The 24823-nt window shown below is 37.7% G+C and overlaps 1 protein-coding gene across 1 annotated transcript in view; it reads left to right on the plus strand.

Annotated features, from left to right (window-relative positions):
- Nucleotides 1-24823, plus strand: part of SVEP1 (sushi, von Willebrand factor type A, EGF and pentraxin domain containing 1) — a 161053-nt gene that overhangs the window by 17390 nt on the left and 118840 nt on the right. The window contains exons 2-3 of the mRNA XM_040963410.1: nucleotides 15112-15367; nucleotides 17416-17592. Of these exons, the coding sequence (XP_040819344.1) occupies nucleotides 15112-15367; nucleotides 17416-17592 (433 nt within the window). The remainder of the gene's footprint in view (nucleotides 1-15111; nucleotides 15368-17415; nucleotides 17593-24823) is intronic.

A 24823-nucleotide genomic window follows, 5' to 3' on the forward strand; every position in this document is an offset into this window, starting at 1 on the left:
TGTCTATTTTGGCCTTCATTGCCTGTGCTTCTGGGGTCTTATGCAAGAAGTCACTGCTGTGCCAATGTCTTGCAGTGTTTCCCCAATGATTTTTCTCCAGTAATTTGATGATTTCCTGTCCTTTGTGAGCTTTGCATAGAGTGTAAAGTAGGGGTCTTGTTTCATATTTCTACATGCAGAGATCTAATTTCCACAATGCCGTTTGTTGAAGAGATTGTCCTCTTTCCAGGGAGTATTTTAGCTCAGTTGTCAAAGATTAGTAGGTTGTGAATTAATTTCTGATATCAATTAATTAATTCTTGGGATCTGTACTCTATTCCATTAGCTGATACACAATTATTGTGCCAAAACCAAGGTGTTTTGATTATAACTGCCCTGTAATATGTCTTAAAACCTAGTATTGTGATACCACCCACTTTATTTTTATTGATTAGGATTGCTTTATCTATTCTAGATCTCTTGCAATTTCCTATGCATTTTAGGTTCATTTTTACCAAATTTGCAATGTTTGGTATTTTGATTGGAATTACATCAAATCTGTTAGTTACTTTGGGTGGTGTGGACATTTTAATGTTACACAAATTCCATTAATTCAGAGGAGAACTGTTAAAATACTGTACATTAACATTTAAAACTTCCTAAAATATTTTCCTCTTTATTGTTGAAATAATATACAAATTAATAACTTCCAAATAAAGTAAGGAAATATAACTATTTTGATTTTGGTCTTTTATTTTTGTAAGTATTTATGTGGGTATATATAAAATTACATGTCGTGTATAGTAGAAGTACAGCCAAGATTTCTCCTAAAACTAAATTTCAAATGTTATCATGTAGATGTACAAGAACTGGAATCTTCTGTTTTTTTAAGGTTGATTCATTTGAAAGGGTTACAGAGAGTAATTTTCTCTGTAACTCTGACTTTCAAATAAAATTAACCAACCAACCAAACAAACAATATAAATAAACAAGCAAGCCTTTTTTTTTTTTCAAGAGATTGATTCACTAGACTGGCTTTGTGGCAGGGTGGGTAAAGCTATCACCTGGGATGCCAGCTTCCCTTATGGGCACTGGTTTATGTGCTGGCTGCTCCACTTCTCACCCAGCTTCTTGATAGTGGCCTGAGAAAATCAGTACAAGATGATTCATCTGCTTGGGCTCTTGCCACCAAGTGAGAGATTGGCAATGAAGTTCCTGACTGTGACCTCAATCTTGCTCAGCCTTGGCTTTTGTTTGCTCCCCATATGGAGAGTGAATCAGAAGATAGAAGACCTCTTTCCTTCTGTCTTTCCATCTCTGTAACTTTAACTTTCAAATAGATAAATAGATCTTTAAACATTTTTAAATTTTTGTTATTTTTTGTATGAAGTATTATTAACTTCTTGTTACACTATTTCTGCTTCTTGCCTCTGTCTGCTGCCTAGTGTTCCCACATGAAAGTGTTGGGGCATTCTTACCTTGCTCCTGGATTCAGTTAGGAAGTTTCAAGTGTGATTTTGTTCTCAGGTCTATATTTGTATCTTTGTCTTATTAGTTAAGTACTGCTCTGCTCTCTGCCTGATTCACTCGTAAGGTCATGAGCAGCTGACAGTTGCACTACTTTCGCGATTGTCTCTCCTTGGTCCTGCTGTCTCTTGACGTGAGGCCTAGAAATAAATTCTCTACTGCTTCAACTGTACAAAATGTTGTGGGCTTATATTCTGTACGCATAGAACATGGTCACCACGAGTTATTTTCTAATGCTATATGTGTATAGTAATAATAATAACCATAATAGACTCAAGCTTGGTTTTATTATATTAATTATTTAAGGATGACTGTCATTTAGCCTTTTATTTGGATTTTGAGTCTGTAAGCCTTACTTTACTTGTATCAATATTCTGTATGTCTTATATCAATATTCTGTATGTCTGTATCAATATTCTGTATGTCCCCATGTGTTTACACATGGATGAAGTTGGCATGATTGGGAGTGTTCTGTCTGTTGCATGCTTGTTCTGTTGATTTTTGTTTTTGTTTTGCAAAATGGGTTAAGTCTGCTGTTCATCAGCGTGTACACACCCAATTTTCCAACTAGATGTCCTATCCCTACAGGTCTATTTAAAAATGATTGTGTCTTATTTAGTAACTAAGGTATGTATGGGGTGGGGAGCCTCTATGACCGTTAATCTGAAATGAAGTTCTTTGACCCTCAGTCATTCTGTGATTTGCCTAGACTACCATAAATAGCCTAAATGCAACTGAAGACATTGTTGTTTTTCCTCTAGAGTTTCAGTCTATGAAGCCTAAGTTAATATACAAAATAAGTATGACATACCAAGTTTGATTTGAAATTGCAATAGAAATAGCAAAGCTCAGTAACCACAGAATGCTATTTTCCAGTTATAATTTTGTCATTGTTTATTGATGTTTATTTTTATCCAGTGACCCTGTTATGTCAACTCGCAGAACATTTTGAAATCTCTCTTGTACTGCTTGGTGCATAACAGGCTTTGGTGAAATAGGTTTAAATATAATTTTTGTGTGAGTTCTCATTTCATGATTGTAAAACAGGATTTATTGTAATAAATAACAATTTGGGGCCTTGAGTTTATTAGTTTACCCTACATGTTGAGTTGATTTCTGCCTGTTTCACTGTGTTACTGGTGAAACTTTTAAATTTATTCTTTCATTCATTTATTTCATAGCTATTTTTGATCATTAGTGGAGTGGGACTATAAAATTCACTCCCTGTCATCAAAATCTGTAACTAGCTTGGAATATAGCCAAACATATAAGCATTAACTGCAATTATGATAGGGTTAATAGAAAGGAATGTGAGTTAAGTCACTGAAGTAGATTTATTTTATACATAGCAGAAAATTTTGGGTAAGTTTCAAAGAGAAGATGGACTTTGATCTAAGTTCTGAAGAACTTGTAAAGGACATAGGCAAACATATTGGGAGATAAGAAAGACTTGGGAAGAATTTCCAGGCAGAGCAGATATGCAAAAAAAAAAAAAAAAAAAGGCCAAAACCCCCCAGAAGGCTGGTGTCACTACGATACAGTGCAAGAGGTGGGTTGGCAAATTGAGAATAGAAAAGAACATGGTTAGAGATGTAGCTTAGAATGTTAAAACTAGATAGCAAAATAGAGCTCGTACAGAGCTTCCAACTTTGAAGAGAAAAGGAATATACGGAAGGTTTAAAAGGTGATTGAGTTAATATTACAAGAAAACTTTGATGTCAGGTCAGAAATGGCTTTTAAATAAAGAGTTAGAGATGCATAAAACAACCTTTGTTTTTCAAGAATCTGGATTGATGTACCTGAACCAAGATTGAGCCTGCAAGATTACAAAGTCCGTGCATAAGTCATAGGGGAAATACTGAGGTCGGAACTCTTCCTGTCGTAATAGACCATAGAGAAGGCATCACAGCGTACTCCAAAATGCAGACTGAAAGTAGGCTTGATTGTGGTGCTACGTTTACTAAAAACAGACGGAGGAGAGGTGATGTTGATTTTGAGAGACTTTGTGGCAGATGCACAGAGGCATCCATGGGGCATTGGAACTTGTAGAGTTTAAGGATTTAATTGGTCAATAATTTTGAAATTTTAGTCTAAAGGTGAAACTGGAACTGCTCAACTCATGTGTCATTCCCTAAAGGACGTAGGGGTGGGAAAGAATGAGAAAATTTGAACACACTTAATACACACTTAATACATCTAATAGGTACACTTCCCACATATATTCACACTAATCAAATGTAAATAAAGCTTCATATTTGGTTTCCTACTTCTTAAATCTAATGTTATTTGGCAATATCATTATAATGATATATGATTATGCTATGACTTAGCTAGTATTCAAATTGTGGAATGCTGTGTCAATGCGAATTTTTGTAAACTTATTTTAGTATATACTTAATATTGATAATTTGGGGGTATATACCTATGCTTATTTCCTTAAAATATTTTAACCATAGAACTCAAGTTCAAATTATATGAAATTATTAACATTTTGGGCACTTTGGCAGGTTGTATTCTAAATAGCATCAGCCTAAGTGGTGCACTCAAAAGAAATACCTATTTCCAAACATATTTTATGAGTTTGAAATTAAGCCAAAAGCTAACCACGTGAAAAGTAAAGAAAATAGCTTTGCAATTCTAATGATTATTATTACTATTTGGTATTAGCAAAGTTAAACAGTTTACATATTTCCTAAGAAATAGATTTTTCTTTGTTTTTCATTTGGTCTCTCTTTGTGAGACCTGTAAATTTCTTCTAATCTTGAACACGTTTTTATATGTATATTATCTTTTCCAAATATTTAGTACTCCATTAGATAGCAATAACAACAAGCAGCAAGTAGAAAATTATAGCAGCAGCAAAAAGCAGAAGAATAATAAGCAAAGAGAAATCAGAAAGCGCAGCTGCTCCTCAGGTGTGTGAACAGAAACTCTCGCTCAAGTTTGTTTGTTTGCCTTTGGGGTTTAGCTTTTTTGTTTTTCATCTTAGTCTGTTCGCTTTCTGAGACCCTCTGTTCTTGCTGTTCTAGAGCCTTTAGCTTTGGAAGTGCTAGTGATGGAGGCACCATTTGGATGTGCTTATTGTCCACGCTTCAGCATGAAGTTATGTACCTTTTCAAAATCTTCAGGTTTATTTTGTGTGCCTTTGATGTATAGAATGTTTTCATTAGCCTACTTTAGATGTCATGTGGTTGTTTTGTTTTTATCCTGGGGTTGGTTACATAAATCTTAACTTGCCCTGTCCAATAGTGTAACCACTCACCACAAGTGTCTCCTTATCCCAGTTTCGTGAAAATTAAATGAATTTGCTAAATCGTTTGCTCATTTGTGATGCATCCATTTTCAAGTGCTCAATATCCACATTTTTTATTTTTTTGCATTTTTATTATTATTATTATCATTTTATGATACAGTTCCATAGGCTCCTGTTGTTTTCCTTATCCCAGCCCCAATTCCCCACCCCCCCCACCTAGTTCCTCTATATCATTACAAACATATAGTTCTTCATACACAGTCATATGTCCATCATTGCGGGCATGGACAATGGCAGAGAATCCAGCATCCTATTGTCAAGATATAGGAAATAGTTTCATTGTAAGTCCATCTTTGTCTGGAAGTAGAATGCGTACTACATTGTATCCTCACATTTGGATATTGTTAGATTCCATTTCACAGCTACTGTACATCCCCTCAAATGAAAAGTCATAATACAAAATTAACAATAGAAAAATAGAAGTTTACAATGCCGTGAAGTTAAGTAACATATTACTAAATGTGACAGTCTGCATTACACAACTACTATGCATCCCCTTAAATGAAAAGCCACAAATAAAATCAACATCAGGAAGGAAAAAGAAATTAACAACACCATGAAGTTAAATAACATGCTACTAAATGACTAACGTGTAGCTGAAGAAATGAAAATCAAGAACCTTCTTGAAGAAAATGATGCTACTGTATGATCTATGAGTTGTTGAATGATTTAATCAGAAGAAAGTGTTTTAAAGAGATGAAACTAACAGAAAACAACAAAACCCATGTGATATAGTTTCCACTGATTTTGTTGGTTTAAGTGTGTCTCTTCTAGACAATAAATAGATGGGTTTTGTTTTTTAATCCAGTCTACTAATCTATGATGTTTGATTAAGCTTAAACCATTTACATTCAGAGTTTAATATGTATGGATGGTACTTTGGTCCTGTCATTTTAGAAATGGGCTGTTCATTGGTTTAGTCTTCTGTTGTCATTTTACTGGGATGTTCTTCCCATTTGTCTGTGGTTTTGTTTGATACTATTCCTCTTCTCTGTCAAGAGAACCTCTTGAAGTACCATTTGTAGGGCAGGTTTGGAAAAGGAAAATTCTTTTAACTTTTCTTGACTGTGGAAGAATTTTATTTCATTTTCAAAGACAAAAGAAAGCTTTGCTGGATATGTTATCCTAGGCCAACAATTTTTTTCTTTTAGAATCTGGAATATGTCACTCCATTCTCTTCTGGCCTGTAGAGTTGCCTGTGAGAGATCTCCTGTGAGTTTAATTGGCATTCCTTTATATGTCAACTGATTTTTTTCACGTGCACATTTAAGGATCTTTTCCTTATGTTCAATTGAAGAGAGCTTGATGATCATGTGTCTTGGTGAAGATCACTTTTGATCAAGCCTGTTGGGAGTTCTGTGCCCCTCCTGGATGTTGTTTCGGGAAATTTTCCTTTATTATTTCTTTAAATATATTTGTAAAACCAGTTTCTCTTTCTGCACCTTCTGGGACTCCCATAACTCTTATATTAGGCCTCTTCGTAGTGTCTTTCAATTCTTGAATACTTTTTTTGGCCTGATCCAGCTCTGCTTCCAGCTTTTTGTTTGCTTCTCCCTGATGACGGGAAATATCTTCCAATTCTGAGATTTTTTTCTTCTGCTTGCTTCATCCTATTTTGGAGACTCTCCACTGTACTTTTAATTTGTTCAACTGTGTTCTTAATTTCTGATATATCAGCCTTGATTTGCTTTATTGCTGCTATTGCTTGTGTAAAATATTCCTTAAATTCTTTTGACTCTTGTATGTGCTTCTCATTGTTGGTCAGAAGCTTTAAAATGAGTTTGCTGAATTCTGTGTCCCCCATATTCTCGATGTCTTCCTCAATTAACTCTGAGGTTGGGAAAGGGTTCTACTCCTTCGCAGGGGACTCCTCAGTAATATTCATTGTGCCTTTGTCTCTTCTTTTGCTCTTGCTCATTGTATTTCTGGTTACAGATTCTTCTCCTTGGGGCAGGTTTCTAAGTCGTGTTGCCCTCAGGTCACAGTCTGATTTTACCTGTTGCAGTTGGTAAACAACTCTTTGCTTGAAGTCAGTGTGCCACTCCCTCCAGCAAGTTCCAGGTCTGGGTTCTTATGTTAGCATTTCCACCAACATCTCCATAGCCCCAGCTCCTGGCTCACCACGCTCCAAGCTCCTGTGATCCAGTGCTAAGGCTGCACCGTTGTCTGTACCACCTTTCTCCTACTTCCGGTTGGAGCAGGTCCCAGGATTAAGGAGACACTACGTGTCCTATATTGCTAGGTTGTTGGTGGTGCTAATCTTGCCACACAGACCTGTTTTGACCCGTACGATGTCACAGTCAGTATTATTTTCCTGTGGGACCAGTGTAATCCACGGAACTCAGTGAGTTCTCACAAGTTCAGCACATGCGCAGTTCACTGTTGTCCCCTGCAGTCCTAAAGCTTTTGCCACAGTGTACAAAATGGTACCTGACATATCACTACTAGAGTTCTTGATCTGCTGGCCATCAGGTCTGAGGACTACCCAGACCCGTCTTGGGTGGAACCTGTAGAATGCCATGTTGCTGCAGTTCATTGAATCAGAAATGAGTTCACTCCCAGCTCAGCGTATGCTCAGTCCTTTCCCTTGCCCTTTCCTCCTTATGCAAAATGGCACCCAATTTGACTCTAGGGGGCTGACTGGCTGTGAAATCCACCCTGTTCTCACACTGCCCATTGGGATCTGCTGTTCTGTCTCTGCTTCTGGTCAAATCAAACGGACCAGCAGCATGGATGGTTCTTTGTCTGGGTTCACCTCCCAAGCTCCCAGTGAAAGTCCCTTCCCACCTGGTTGCTGGTGGAGTTCAGGCTGTTGGTGGAGTTCAAATCTCTGTTAGCTGAATGCTGCTGGAGTATCAGTCACTGCAACACCACACCGTTGTGTCTGCTGCTTTCCTGTGTCTGTCAGTCTCTAGGTACCCCTCTGCTGTTGTTCTGTCCTCTCCTATTTCCTGGAATGTGTCCTCTCTGCCTCGTTCTGATTAAATGTTTCTCCATCTGTTCAAACGTATCCTTACCCTATTTCTCCATCTTGATTCTCCCCCAATATCCACATTTTTAAAGTGATTACAGTATTGAATAGAAGAGGTAACTTGTAAGTCACCAAAGTTCTTGTAAACAGGCCTGGTCTAAGCCATTCTTTTAGACACAGTGTATTGCTAAATTTTTTAATCTCTCTTTGCTTATCATTTGAGTAAATCATGTTTTTAAAATAATAATAATAATAATAGTGACTTTAAAGTCATGCATTCCAATATTTATTTTATTCAGTATCTTGTTAGTTACAAATAATAAAATGATTTATTTCATCATTAATGAATAAGGCAAATGGAGCAAAAAGGATCTACCATTCTACTTGGTTTCTTTACAATATTTCTACTAAATAAAATCTAAATGGGGACTCAGCATCATGGTTCAGTGGCTAAATCCTCACCTTGCATGCGCCAGGACCTATAGGCACTGGTTCGTGTACTGGTGGTCCTACTTCCTATCAAGTTCCCTGTTTGTGGCCTGGGAAAGTAGTGGAGATTGGCCCAAAGCCTTGGTACCCTGCATCCATGTGGGAGACCAAGAAGAAGCTCCTGACTCCTGACATTGGATCAGCTCAGCTCTAGCTATTGTGGCCACTTGAGGAGTTAACCAGCAGATGGAAGGTCTCTCTGTCTCTTTTTCTCTGTAAATCTCCCTTTCCAATAGTAAATAAATAAATATTTTTTAATTATAATGGAAGATACTGTAAAGCATATGAAGAATTCACTATGAAAAACAACTAAATTAGAAAATTTTGTTAAATGCATTTATTTTAAATAAATAAAATACTGAAATGAGAATGGAAATAGAAATGTAAATGAGAAGTATAGGTATCAGCACTTATAATGAAAATATAAAAGTAAAAGGTCTAAAGAGAACCTATGTAAGAAAATGAAATATTATGACAGGATGTTAGGTGACACTGCATAACATCAAACTTTTATATGGAAGAAAAACTCAAGATATTCTCACCAAGTGCACAAAGAGGACAAAATAAAAACTTTAAAAAACTTTATTATGTGACGAATTCCAGAAAATAACGACCCATACCCATAGAAAGATAATTTCTCTTCCCATAGATAATATTCAAAGGCATAAAATGCTTATGCATCCAATGAACCAAAAAATATTTTAGCATCTAAACTGAAAACGTTAACTAGATAGAAGAATCAGTGAAATGTTAGAATCTGAAGAGCAAGGGAAATAGTATATGTAATTTATCATTTTTTTATGCTTAATGTTTCCTAAGAAGAAAAAAATACGTGTGGAAAACAAATCGAAGCACTGGCTTCACTCTTATTTTCTGCTGCTTGAGGAAGAGTAGCTCTGAGACTCTGAGAAGTCACCATAGGTATTCTTAGTACATGATGTCAAGTTCTTTCAATGATGACTCTCAGTAAAGGCCAGTTACAATGGAAATGGGCAACAAAGGTTGCGTTGCAGCTGATATTGTATTTTCATGTAGATAAATTAATGAAGCCCCAAGGCAAATTTGTCCCCAGACTAGATGTGCTGTGACCTTGCTTTTTCTTCCAAGATCATTTTTCAAGAATTCTCTTGTGACATAACTTAGGATAGGGAAGGGGGAAGGTGCAGTCTTGTGTAATGGTGATGGATCTCGGGTGTTATAACAATGTTACACAATCCTGCATTTTTATCATTCTAATGACTATTGCTGGACAAGGCAAGCATACTTCCCTGCCAGATATTTATACAAGCTAATCAGAAGCTTGATACAATACAGATGGTGATAACCTTTTGCCATCCAAAGTTCATGTTGAGTTTTTCTTTGGCAGCAAAGAGTTTGCCTCATTCAATATTCTAAACCAAAAAAAAAAAGAGAAAAATTCTTTCTGAACTGTCTCAAAAAGGATAACGGATGATGTAAACTATTTCAGGAACACTAAAAGAGAATCAAGCGCCAGGCTTCTAGCACATTCCACAAGTGTTACCACAGATCTCTTTAACTTCTTACATCTTAGTACGAAAAAATGTTTTCATTATGTTTTTATTCAAGAACATTGAGGCACAAAACTAGGGGGTAAGGGACAAACGATTTTCTGTAAATCACCCCCCCCCACCTCCCTCTGTAAAGTGCATTCCAAAGCCAGATCTTGTGTAATTTTTTGCTTGGACTAGTCATCCTGCTATTATTCTTCTATTTTAAGATTAATATATTGTCTTGCCAGCAGATGTAATGGTTCTTGTAAATACTCTCAGTTCTCTGCAAGAAGAGAAGACCAAGAAAGAATCACAGCTTAAACGATTTTGTGTGTAATGAGCAGTAAAGCAAGAATTGGCTGCCAAGCTTTAGCCTGGCTGTGAAGCACTATTACTGACATGAGCTAAAGTTGCTTATCACAAGATCGTGTTTGTGTTAGAAAGACAATGAAGGAACAAAAAAGAACAGTTTATCTTCTTCATGCAAAATAGATTGCACACATGCAGGTACACATTCCTACTACTTACACAAGACCAACTCATCAAGTAATTATCTTCAGAGTATCCTGGACTTTATCTATCCAACACGTGTGTTCATTCATATGAGGCATCCATCTATATGAGGACTCACCCTGTGCCAGGCACTATCAAGATCATTTTGCAAAGAATCACTTTTTCTGCCTTCTCCTCCTTTCTGTCAAAATTTCATTTTTGGTGGGGGAGGTTGCCTTGACCATGTAAAAGAGACAATAATCAAAACTACTACAGGCACGGGATCTCTGGGGGTGTCCACATAGGTCAGCTCATGTCTTTAAAGGGAGACCATAGGGGAAGTCCATTAGTCGGTAAACAGCAAGCATAATATAAATACATATGTCACATCTTGGAGTCCTAGTAGTAGTAAGTAGCCTTTGAATGTGGAAAAGCATAACTGTGAAGACATACTAAATATGATCTCACTTCATGTCATCCCTAACAGATTGTTAGTTCCCCAAGAGGTAATATGGAGCAATCACAACAAAAAAAGTGTGTGTTCACTTCTGTCAGTTATTGTTTATATTAATAGGACTTATCCCTTGGAAAATGTACTAACAAAAATGTTAAACACACTTAGATATATCAAGTATAATGTAAATATGCATTACACTTGATTTGATTAAGCACATTAAAATTATTTTTGGTAAAATGATACTTATGTTGCCCTTTGTTTGACCAGAGGAGTTTCGGCTAATGCCTGACTCTCTTCGTTTGGCCTTTATATCCTTTAACAGCTCCTTTGCTTGCTGTCATTGAGATAGGGCCCAAACTCATGTTGTACGTTATTTGTCCATGGTAGAAATAAATTATTTCTTCAAGAATCCCTGGTTCCTTTGGAATAGTATTTGGAGACCATAATGAGGACTTTGGAGATATTCCATTTCCTGAGACTGATCCTTGTGGGTGTGTGTAAAATGGAAACAAAGAAAATGCATACATGACAGCCAATATTTTTTGAGGCGTCTAGAGGTAGAATCACTTGATCAAAGACTTAAACAGAAAACTCTTAAGAAATTAATAAGCACTGTGGCTCAATTGAAAAAAAATATTTTGTGTTAGCCTTGAACATTGTAAAAGAAAAAGAAGATGACAGGTTTCTCCTAAAAGGTATGGAAATATACTTTAAACCTAGCCCAAACAGGGTAGTAGTCATCAATAAATCAGTAAAATAAAACGGAGAAACTGTGGGCAGGAACAGAATGTGTCAGTTAATAAATACTTTAAGGAAATTTTTTTATCCTATTGAATAAAGTAAAATTAGTCACCTCCTCACACAAAGAGCCAAAAAATATCTACCTGGATTTAAAAACAAGAAGTAAATGGAAGCACTACAGAAAAATATGGGAGAACCATAGTCATCTGGGGGAATTTTCTAAGGGAACATCTGGGAAGAGATAAGGATGGCATCATGGTTTTTGCAATATCAACTGCAATGTGGCAGTATTACTACAACGTGGTTACTCTTTGTCAGAAAATATTTACTGAGTACGTACTGTTTCCCAAATGTTGTTCTGTACCCTGCATATTGAAGAACTGGAAGAAAAAAAAAAGTCTTTAAGGAGATCACATCTGGGAAGAAGACCAGGCTGCTGTCTGAACTGTCTTTACTTGTAAGATGCTAGGTCTGTTTCCTCTGAATGGCTTGGAGCTGTGTTGCAAGAGGTTAGATAAGTGACCTCCTGCTGTCCCATCCCTGGTCTTCATCTCTGGCTCTTGCTGCTCCTTGTAAATATGTGGAGATGGCAGGATTCCAAAGATCTTCTCTAATTACTTTCCAAAATATCTTAAGGTTGTATCAGGAAGACAAGATGTGTATGTTAAAAAATGAAGTTTTTATCATCTGCTGTTATTTTTTAAACACTATTTAGTATCCTGTTGAGATTCTAATCTACCTGATGACAGAAAGCTCCAAGAAAACTTGAGTTTAGAAGTATCTCAGGCACTTCCCTTTTCAAAATAGAGTCCCCTATAGGAATTTTCCAAACCCCCCCTCCTTCTCCATGTAGATGAATCCAAGCTCCATGGCTTATGCAAGGCTGCCGCAAAAGAGGATCTGTCCTCCCCCCAGTTGATGTTCTGCACTTCCATCTTCTGAAGTGTGTAGTTGTAGCATCAGTGATCATGATGGTCTCCACCAGTCATCAGTATGTTTTCTGTTTTCTTTGGCAGTCATCCTTGATTCAGCAGCTATTCTCTTGGGACTTTCAGGATCTCTTTTGCATCAGTATTTTTCAGCAAAGATAACATCTCTACCTAGTTTGCGCTTGCATATTTCCTTGTATCATCTAGTAGTTCACCCTTTCTACTATAAGACTACTTAATATTGTAGGAGTCTTTTTTAAAATGGAGAAGCAGAGAAACAGACAATGAGTATCTCCCATCTGCTGATTTATTCTTCAGACACCTGCAATGGCTGAAACTGGGCTGAGCTGAAGCTGGCAATTTCTCAGTCTAGATCATCCATGTGCATGATAGGGACCCAATTACTTGAGCTGCTTCTAATAGCAGGAAGCTGGAATCAGGAGAGAGGCAGGAATTAATGAGGCATGTGAGTGTCTTGGCTGACATTTTGGCCACTATACTGTTCAGTCTTACCCCTATAACAGTATTAGTGTTGCATGGATTTTCTCTCCTATGTCTCTGTAAGAATACAGACTGTCCAACACATCCCTTTTCCTTTAATACCCACATCTTATGCTTTATTGTCTCTGGTCATTGTGATCAAATGCGTCTGTAGAACTTGCAACTATTCCCAATATCCAGATGGAAAGAGAACCTATGGATCCCTCCCCTGGAAGTGATGTCTGTCAGTCATCTTTTCTGTAATGGAGTGGAGATATGGCGAGCCTCCCAGCTATACCCAATGTCTCTTGTACTCTCTCTCTCCCTCTCCATGGAAGTTCTCTTCCTGTGCGGAATATAGAAAAATATCACAGTTACCAACATTATACTCCAAGTTTCCTGTAAATCATCAAGAAGGCCGTATCTAAATGTGAAGAGCGAGGAATCTGGAGACTGTCAGTTGAACCTCTTGGCTTACATATTTGGGCAATGTCTTCATTAACATCCACACGATATTCTGCTACACAAGTAGCCCTTTCTTCCTGTCTTCAGCATGACCCCCATCTGCACTCCATTCCTTAGAAGGATTGAATTTCCAGATATTTTCTAGAGTCTACTTTCACTCTTTAAATTCAAGTTTAATAGCTTCAGCTTACAAACATTAACAATATTTAGATAGGATTAATGAATTATCAATTTCTACTGATTACATACTAATGGAGTTTGATTTTAACAGGTACACATTTTATAATCTGAGATAATCTAGATCTTAAAGCGAATAAACTCCCTAAATTGAACTGAGGCCGACTTACTTTTTAAAACAATCATATCTCCTTTTAATATTAGCAAAATGTGATACAGTTGTTTTTTTCAACCTACCTTCTGGAAAAACATGTAAAGTTTCTTGAATTATTGCCTAAAAAATATGGATTTCTTAGAAGCATTTGCCAGAAAATCCACCCTAATTCTTCTTAACCCTTTTTACTGACTTCCTAAGAAAAGATGCAACAGGCAGTTCAGTTAAAATGTTAGATTTACCACTGAAGCTCAAGTGCCTTTCCAGTTTGATGTTACAAAACATCATTGGGAATAAATAGAACAACTTTTTAAAGTTTTTATTTTCTTCTCTCTGCAGGGCAGGGCTAGCATATTACATAGTAGAGCAGAATTCACTCATCCTAAAATAATACAGCCCAAGTGTCCGATTTAGTGACTCAATGTTTTCTCATGAAGATAGAGCACCACTAAAATCAGATTTTGAGCTAATACTGGGTGGTCCAAAGAAAGATGAGGGATTGAATCAAGTCTACATTTTTGCAGAAACTGTGGAAAAATAAATATAGAAAGCAAGCCAGCCATTTCTGACTCGAGGATAGATAAGTTCCACTGTCTTCCAGTCAGGTGCTTATTATGTGATCTTGTGGTGATTTAGATAAATGGGCCGACATAGATCTTCATGCACAGACACATGAAGACAAGGGATTCTTGCAAGTAGATACATAAGACTCAGATTTGTTCCATGTTTTGAGAGCCTCAGAATGAATTTTTAAAAAAAAAAATTTAGGGGTAATTTGTGGTGCGGCAGTTAAGGAGCTACTGGGCATGCTTATGCTGCTTATCAAAGTACACACTATCAAGTTCCAGCTCTATCCCCAACTCCAGTGTGCTGCCAATGCACACCATGGGAGGCAGCAGTGATACCTAAAGTAGTTGGGGTTCTGCCACACATCTGGGAGACCTAGTTTTAGTTCTTGGTTTACATCTTCTGGCTCTGCCCAGGATGTTACAGGCAATTGCAGAGTGAACCAGCAGGTGGGAGCTTTCTTTTTTTTTCTGTTTCTGTATTTTTAAATTTGTCTTTTTTTCTTCATATATGCCCATCTCTCTGCCTTTCAAATAAATAAAGTAGTTCAACAGTGATGCTATTAATTAAAATTCACCCTATTAACATGTGTTGCCTTTTATTGACAAGCTCCATGATGATGCTGATGATGATGGCATTGCATTTTAAAGGCTTTGAGACTTACTGTGCTACAGCGAGAAGACTGCTGCAAACTCTTAAGTGTACCTGCTTCTGTTTGATGTCCACTAATCGGTGCTTCCATTCCTCTTTGCTGCGAAATGCTACAGCTCCTCATGAGTACTCCTTTACATAGGAAAAAAAGCACATGGTAGGATAACACCAACAAAAGCTCACCCTAACTGTTCTTATTTCTTTACAGCAAATCCTTCGTCATTCTAGAGAAAACTCAACAAAAGTCATATTTCTCATTACTGATGGATATTCCAATGGGGGAGATCCCAGACCAATTGCAGCATCACTGCGGGATTTTGGAGTGGAAATCTTCACTTTTGGCATATGGCAAGGGAACATCCGAGAACTGAATGACATGGCTTCTGCCCCAAAGGAGGAGCACTGCTACCTGCTCCACAGTTTTGAAGAATTTGAGGCTTTAGCTCGTCGGGCACTCCATGAAGGTAATGGAAACCTAATGACATAACAAAGGTCATTTCTCTCACTTCTCTCTCGCTGCTTGAACTCCACTGATGGGTAACGTCACACTCTGACAGAGCCTTCACTGAGCATCATATCCCCGTGTCTTTGGCTATCATGGACTGTTCTGAGCCTCTCTCACATGACTGAAATTCCTACCTCGCAACAAGAGCATTTGCTTTTAACAGTTCTGTTACTTATCAGTTGTGATTTTTTTAACTAAAATATCTATATGCATCCACCTAGAATCATGAAAATCAGTGGATTGAATTTAGGTGTGTATTGAGGCCACACACGGAGTGGGGAGCCTTGACTTAGCTCTAATACAGTAATCTGCACAGATGAGATAAACATTCAGAAACATGCAAAGTGAATCCTGCCAGAATGTTTCCAGAAATATACAGGAAGACATAGGAGTAATAAATACTTCACACATGCTTCTTGACTTAACAATTTGAAGATAAGAACTTATAAAAAAAAAGTTTAAGAGCACTAACCTCAAAGGGAAGAAAAATCAGCAAAAGCATCCAAGATCTTTGTACATCATTTATAAAGATATTTAGTTACATAATTTAAGCGAACTTCCTGTCAGGATATGAGTGTGTGTCTTTGGTGTGCCAGGAGAAGAAATTACAGACTGAGAGGAGATCAGAACAGCTTGTTTCTGACGGGGAACCCTGTGAGAGACTCGTTCTGAGGGGAAATCATAGCAATATGAAGTCCCAAGCACTGAGTGATGTTCCTGACAAGTGGGCTAGCTCTACTGTTTTCCCCCAGAGAAGAGTTTAGAGCAAGAAATCAGGCCATTGCTATAGATACAGCCAACAGCACATCCAGAGGATGTAGCTCTCTGAGGGATGGTGTTGGTGTTTTGGAGGTTAGGAACTTAGAGTACTAGGTAGGGACTAAGACAGAAGACATTGCAGCTGAGTATCGTGGGTGTTACTAGTGGGGTTGTGGAGTTATGGATGTCATTAGCTATTAAGTCTCTACGCTGTGGGATTGAGACTCTGTGTTCTGATGCAAGTTGACCTAGAAGCTACTACCTGTGACAGAGTCTTAAAGAAAGGAGTTTCAGTAGCAGTCATGCAATTGGTTTTGGAAGACACCACATTTCTCACTCTAAACCGGTTTCTGGACTTTAAAATATTTATATTGAATTTATATTGACTTGGTAGGAAGAAAGCCTAAGCTTTTGTTCATTTATTTTTGCTTTCGTTCTGTCTAAAACCTGTGATGAGATCAAAGGAAATGAGACAGGCAATTAAAACTGGGATGTATGCACTTTTGAGCTTCATCAGCAGGGTACATGGACTTCCTGTTTGCTGATTCTAAGTCATCTCTTCTGGATAAGTTGTATTCAGACTTACCCTGTGACGTCACTTTCTCAACCACCTATGCGAATTGCTAAATTCCCAACAAGCCCCACTTCGGGGCATGACTCAAATAATCACAGTGGTTTCTATTTATATTACATGTGTTCATTTAAAATTTGGAGAGAAACCAGATCCTGGTTTTATTATTTTGCTTAGATGATTCTGTAAGTCCTTAATGAAATAACTAGAGAAGTGATAGTATTTGTTCTAAAATTAAACGTTGACAACATTTCTTCATAGCAAACAAGATTGTGGCTTCATTTCTAAGTTGAGCAAGGATTTTAGAGCTCTGGTCGCAGCCGACTGACCTCCTCCAGAGGCAATGGAAGCCAGGCAATGACCTGAAGAAGGGACTGCCTTCCTTCCTGCTGCATCTGGAGAGTCCTCACTGAAGTATTTCATTTCTGCCTGACCCTGTGTGGCCTCGCAGACTTCTGCTGAGGCCCCAGACTGAAATAACTTAACTAGCTGAAACAAATTCCCAGAGTATGCAGTGAAAATAATGCTCCTTCATATTTGGGTGGGAGGGAGCAATTGGGAATTAGGCGGATATGAGGAGATCTTTTCTTCAGCTTGCACTTAAATTTTAAAGACTAGAGAATGTAGTGTCCAACTGCTTGTCATGTTTATTGCCTTTTGTTCTATGCTACTGGCAGATCTGCCGTCCGGGAACTTTGTTCAAGAGGATATGTCTCACTGCTCATATCTTTGTGAAGCTGGTAAAGACTGCTGTGACCGAATGGCAAGCTGCAAATGTGGGACACACACAGGTCAATTTGAATGCATCTGTGAGAAGGGCTATTATGGGAAAGGCCTACAATATGAATGCACAGGTGAGTTGTCACTTGGTGTGCTTCTCTACCAGTCATCTGTTGCTGTGTAAAGAAGTGATGCTGGAACTCAATAACTCAATGCTCTAAGTGTGTGAGTCATTGCTCTTGAGTTTGTAAATTGGAGCAAAGGAGAATACTTTAAGATCAGACTTGACTTTGGTAAGCTGCCCTGTTGATCTTGACCTGGTTCTTTTAAATGCATAGGAGTCACCTGGCTATATTCTGGTATAAAATGGTTTTGTTTGGAACAAGGACACTCTCCTTTATATGGTCCATCACATGCCGTTCAGAGAGTCTGGACTTCCTAGGAATAGATGGCAGAGTTCCCAGCAGAGGAATGAAAAGTTGCAAAGGGCCTTGAATCCCAGAACCAGAACTTGGGGATAGGGAAGACTTAATCTTTTTTATTTGTAATTAATCTAATAAAGTAACCAAATCTTTCCTCTAGGCACCTAATCCAAGCTATCCTTCCATCTCTTAACCACACTAAAGTGGGTATGATTCTGGTCCACAGGTTATGTGTAACTTGTTTGTTCATCACATAAGAAATGTAACTGCTAGGGCAGGTGTTTGGTATGGTAGTTAAGATCCAGTTTGTGACACTCTCAACCCATATTGGAATGCCCGGGTTTAAGCTGCATACTTGATAGATTCCAGCTTTCTTCATGGCCAAAAGTATTGACTCAAATACTTAGGTCTTTGTCTTCCTTGTTGGTGACACAGATTGAGTTTCTGGCTCCTGGGCTTTGGTTTGCTTAGCCCTGACTGTTGTTGGCATTTGGGAGGTGAGCTGCACATTGAGAATCTTCTTGTATATAAAACTACCTGTCAACACATAAAAATAAATATTCTTTTAAATGCAGCATTTATATGATGGTCACTTAGCTCTCCATGAGCCTCCAAAGATTTAAAAAGTTCTGAAAGTTTTCCTCAAAATATAATCTATAATTTTACTCTCTCTAGATTTCCCTTTAAGATCTTTATATTTTTATATCTGATTTAAAAGGAAAGAGGAACAACTTAGCATTCTTCTCTTGTGTGTATCTTGTATCTTGAAAAATGTCTAATATTTAGTAGTACGTGGTTTTTCTGTGTTGGATAGCATTTTTGTTTGTCTGATTCAACCTAGAAGATAACAATATTTTTTTTTTGTAGCTTACAACTCTTCCATCATGTGTTGTTTTGGAAAATTCTATTCCCATGGAAATTAACACCCATGAAAAAACCTAGGAGCAGTTGCTTTACTTCACTGTGTTCCGCATGATCACTCATTATTTGTCTCATGTGAACATCGATTTATTCTGGCATTTAGTAAATACACCTGCTGCGAAACACAGAGACGTGATTCTCCAGGATCTACCTGACCTATCTCTTCTCCTCCTGTCTCCTGGCTCCTTCTCCTCATGAGAGATTTCCTCTTGTTCATCTTGTGCTCTCACTTATTCCTGTTGGCCCCCCTACCTGCACTTTCCCTTCTCTCTCCTGGCTCAGATCCCAGCTGGCAGACACATCCTTGCAGGTCTGACCATCCATGCTGGACCAGCAGAATCCCTCCTTGCTTGGCTCTGCTCCCACCACACCCAGCAGGATTTCTCACTTAAGCAGGAAAGAAGGCCGAGGGAGGGGATCAACCCAACTGCCTCTGAGTTGGCAATCTGCCTCCCCTTGTTTATCCCTCCCCTCAAATCTTCCCACACTTCCCTCAACAGCCCAGCTTGGCAGTCTCTCCACTACCTCTCCCTGACTCCTCTCATCCGAGCCTACCAAATATAGATAGAAAACTCCAATTTCTTTGCTGGATGCTACAGGCAGCATGTCTGCCTTCAGTGCGGGCCTAGATTTAACTTCAATGCCAATGAGCTGGGACCACCACCTTGAGGTTGCTTAGAAACCTCGGCCACCATGTGCTGCATCCCCTGCTACTCAAGGGCACTAGGATCTTGCATCCCAGAGAGTGCTCAACAGAGAGAGGAGACAGTTCCCACTCTCACTTGTCCCCAGTCACCCAGTTAGCTTTGTCTGCTACCAATAAATCATCCCAGGCTGGAAGGCGTAGCAATCCCTTACATGCATGAGATTGGATGAGCCTAATGTTGACACATCAGTAGAACCCTGCTGCTCGTGGTTCTAGCCAAGAACATCAAGTACAAAGGGTTGGCATGTCCATGATTTATCCTAATTTAATAAGCCTCAGTTTAACACTCTTTTCTATGTCAGGTTTAAAATAGATGTAGTTGTGGGCCTGGCACGGTAGCCTAATGGCTAAAGTCCTCAATTTGCATGCTCCAGGATCCCATATGGGTGCTGGTTCGACTCCCAGAGACCACACTTTTCCATTACAACTTCTGGCTTGAGGCCTGGGAAAACAGTGGAGGACAACCCAAGGCCTTGGGACCCTGCACCCACGAGGGAGACCTGGAGGAAGTTCCTGGCTTCCAACTTCGAATCGGCAAAGCTCCCACAGTTGCTGTCACTTGCGGAGTGAATCGGTGGATGGCAGATCTTGCTCCCTGTGTCTCCTCATCTCTCTATATCCAGCTTTTCAATAAAAATAAAATAAATCTTTTTTAAATAGATGTAGTTTATTTCTAAGAAATTATGAAAAGTGTGATGGAATTCAAAGGCATACATTGTTGCATTGTCTAACTGTGGTAAGCAGCCCTCATCACTGGCTTCTACAGCATTTTAGGAGCTAAAAGAAATTAAACAAATTAGATGTCTCCTATCGCATGAAAGATTCATTAGCAGAGTTCTTTGTACCAGAAAGGCAGAAAGCAATGTAAGATCCAAATCATCCACTACTGAAAGCTTAGAAGCAATGAGCTCTTTTAGAGTGATTTTTGTCAGCAAATGTTATGCACTTTCTCTGTGCCAAGTCCTATGCAAGGTACCAGGAAAGGACTCAGTGGAAGACAGGCAAACATACTTGCTGTCTTCTTCAGATTGACAGTGCAGACGCAGGAATCACTTCGTAACTGCACTCGCTGCGTGTTATTAAGTAATAAAAATGTCTCTGCTATGAAGAATGGACTCCAGGGAAGGCTAAAGTAGGCTCCATAGCAGAACCTGAAGGATGACTAGACTAAATGTTTATTGCTCCAGGAGAAGATGACAACTTGTATTCTGAAGAGTTGGAATTCGAAGTATTTATCCTTTGCAGAAATAATGCCTTTCAGAAGTGAACCATTCCTCTTTAGAGCCAGAAGAAACCCTAGAGATTATCTGTTCTAAACCCTTCATTCTGCGAGAGGAAATTAAGGCCTGCAGAGAGATGAATACTTTTCTCACAATGACACACTCAGCCATCAGTACAACCTGGGGACGGACCCAGGGCACTTTTCTCTAAATCTTGTTGTATTTTCAAGATATTTCATGGGTTGTGTTTTCCTTTGGAAACAACTCCTTGGATACAATGCATTTTGGAAGACACAGGCCCTGAACTGTGCTCAAAATATTTAAAAGCACAGAAAGTTATGGCTCAAATTGAATATCTGCCAATGACAAACCTTGTAGTTTGACAAGTTAGTTTCTTCCGATTTCTTTCTTCTGTAAATGAGGTTAATAATGGTTTGGTTTTACATAAGTAGGTAGGCAGGTAGACAGATATAACTGAAAGTATATATGTTGTATTACAGTTTAATATATGTGTGTTATATATATATTACTGCAGCTAAATACTGTAATGATATACCTGTGTATACACAAAATATATATATATGGATATATAGATATTTGTATAAATTTATAATAAGCTGTATAAATAAATGTGTGCCTGAAAACAAATGATTGGGTAAAAAGAAAATGGATAGTCAGGATCATTGAGAACTTACAATGTTTAGGGTGGATGTGTAGTGTAAACCAATCTCTGACAGCTAATGCTTTGCCAAAGAATTCCATTTTATACTACATTGCCAGGTTGAACTGATTTTTTACTTTTTCATGACTCAAACCTTCAAATAATTGATACCAAAATCATCATGTGGTTTTAGCCCATGATCTTGAGAAGTGTGTACTAACAGATTTTATGGAAATAAGGAATATAGGACATAAGCAACCCAAGGTGGAAAGTTGCTTTGTCCATGTTCTTATTTATGTGTATAATAGCACCAAACATCCTTTCCCTTAGAAACCATAACTCTTCCGTGCTTATCTCTTCAACTATCCCCCACTCCACATCCTCTAAGTTCTAGCTCAAACTTCTTATCTTTTGTCTTGATTCAAATTGATCTTTAGGGATTCAAAGATGGCAAAAGTCCAGAAAAACTCATGCATCAATACTTTCCTTATCAGTCAATGATTGATAAATAATGTGTACTATTTTAAAAATACTAACCTACATAACTCAAGAAGATTTATTGTAAATATGTTGTATGATTGAGAGAGTCACATATTTCAACAATGCATGAGCAGATTCAAGGGGTTGAGAAAATATTCTTCAACTAGTTATTGGACTTCAGGTAAGTGAACAGCTCTGCAAAACTGAGAACTGGTGAAACGTTTTTATTCCATTTCTAGCCTTGTTAACTAGTATTGCTTTCTTCATTCTTTGCTTTTAACAGACAGTGGGACAGTAATTATGGTGATGATAATTTTTATTGTTGATAAAAATTGCCATAGTTGCTATTGAACAGTGCCAGGTATTTTTGCAAACATTGGCAGATGTTTACTCAGTCTTCATAATAGTCCTTTGGAATATTGTTCCATTCTAGAGATAAGGAAACTAAAGGCCCAGGAGGTTTAAATAACTTGCAAGGATCGTGCAGCTGATAGAGTGGGATATTATGAAACTGAGTTGTCTGGATTCAGAAGCTACAATCCAGTCATAGAAATAGAGAAGCAAAAGTGAAATAGACTCACAATTAAAAATGTAATTTCAAGTTCCTTGAAGTGTATATGTGATCATTTTCAAGCTACAAAATGGTGGCTTTTAAAGCTTCAATCTAGTACTGAGAAGGAAAAATAAAATAGAATAAGTTATTTAAAACAGATATCAACACATGTCTCAACCATACTCATATTTTTAAATTATAGTATAGTGATAGAAAAATCAGCAAGATCCTTAGCATGGTATAAAGGTTTTATTTAATTTGTCTATTCCTTTACTTCTTGATCTCAAAGCTGGACATCTTTGTGGTTCCCTCTAATTCTTCTATTTTTTTTAACTCCCCAAACCTTTGTTTATGCTGCTTCTGGTTCCCTTTGTCACGTTCTTATCTTTGTCAGGTTAGTGATTCCAACAGGCACAGCTTCCTTATTCACTTGGTATCACTCCTGCCTGCAGAGCCCTTAGTCAGCTCTCAAGAGCAAGAATTAAAGTCAGAGATTTTAACACCAGAAGCATACACGACTGAAAGCCTGTTATTGAAACCTAAGGCCACTGCATGTTTTTCTCATCTGCCTTGTGCACTGGAATAAAGGATTCCTAGCCTAAAGGCACGCAGTAAAAAAAATTTTAAATGAACTTGATTTATTTGAAAGAAAATATTTACATTTGGTTAACCTTTGCCAACAACGAATTAAATACAGTGCATGATTGATTTGCTAGATTAGTCATTTTAAGATGGTAAATCATCACATCAGTTGTGAATAGCAAGTGAACTCTTGTAAATCCGAGAAGATGCAGCTGTTCTGAATTCCCTCCGAAGGGAATTGAACAACACAGAGGACAGGACCATAGGCATCTTCAGGACACTGCTTCATTGCAGACACTCACTCTGTCAGTGAGCTTGGAATGACTATTAGATCGAAGGTTATGTTCATGGCTGAGCAGGGCCAAGGCTGAAGCTTGCATATCTTGAACTAAAGCTTCAGCTCTATTGATTTTCACAGAAAGGATAATACACTGTAGAAATAGAAGTACTCAAATGTTTATGTGGGTAGATCTTATTATATATGTAAATATGTGTATAGAAACACTTGATCCCATCCTGTATACATACACACTTATACATATGCACACACACACACACACACACATTCTTTCTCTCTCACCTCTCTTTCCCTCTCTTTCCTGTCTTAATGCTGTATTTTTTTTTTTTTTTTGGAAAGAGGGATGACAAAGACTCTAGAAATTCTTGAATTAAAACCAAAACATTTGGAAATCTTGTCTCTAAACAGAGAATAGCTGGGTTTTTTTCTTTAAAAAAAAATCCCCAGTGGTATCTAATAATTGATTTGCAAGCTGTGAGGAATTTGTACTGTGTATTTCTATTTGCTTTTTATGAGCGACCTTTGCTAGCATGTTGGTACCAGTGCCCATCAACTTAAGTAGAATTTGTAGCTGCTGCCTAGACTACTTCTAGTCTGCTTAGCTTTAAAATAGCAAGGCGAAAATCCAACTCTGACCAAGCATTTGCTCTTTTATCAAGATTCCATAGCAGAAAAATGTAGAAAATTAGACAGCTGGTGTGAAGAATGACAAATTCTCAAAATCAGTGTATTGTCTTCTTTAGAAATACTCATCAAAATATATCCAGTAGCCTAAAATTGCTAAGATAACAAATGTGACCAATTTCTTCTAATTAGCAAGATATTTTTCCATCGTCCATTCCCCAATCACATTATAGTGATTCCTTCCATTATCAAATAACGAGACAAGGGAAAATCTACTGAATCATGGGTCTTTAAACTTTTTGCTCATATAGCTCGCAAAACGTATTGAAAATCGGTACATCCCTCACTCATTTTTAGCGACCTTATAAAATTTTTCAGTGGGATTAAAAATTGGAAACTCCCTCATGCTTCATTGACTCTTTAAAAAATTATATTAAAGTAAACCTATCTCTTCTAGTGCCCATTGCTAAGCAAGCACCTTTCTAATACAGAAATCATTTTGCATGATTTTTATTTTCTTGCTTCTGCTCTTCTGCCATGTATTGTATTCAAATACATGATGATGTCCTAAAGGATTTATTGGTTAAAGTGATATTTCTCTGCAACAGAATTTGTAGATATAAGTTGGAAGCAAGTTTTAATTGGGCTGCGTCAAAAAGTGTTACTTTGTTAGAGAGTAACACATTATCACATGTGTTTAATTTGTTGAATGTATACGTGTTGACATTACACATGAAAATACTATTGGGAATTGATCACTTAGGTGGATCATTAATTATTTCATATACCCATGGATTTTTATTATTCACTGCATCAGTTTCATTTCTTTTTAAAATTTTTATGAACTTTAATGCTGAAAACCTTCATTTATATAATTGATGGAACTTGGAAGAAATAA

Source organism: Ochotona curzoniae, unplaced genomic scaffold, assembly GCF_017591425.1.
Source record: "Ochotona curzoniae isolate NIBS_2020 unplaced genomic scaffold, NIBS_Ocur_1.0 scaffold_3208, whole genome shotgun sequence".
In the NCBI taxonomy this organism is placed as follows: Eukaryota; Metazoa; Chordata; class Mammalia; order Lagomorpha; family Ochotonidae; genus Ochotona; species Ochotona curzoniae.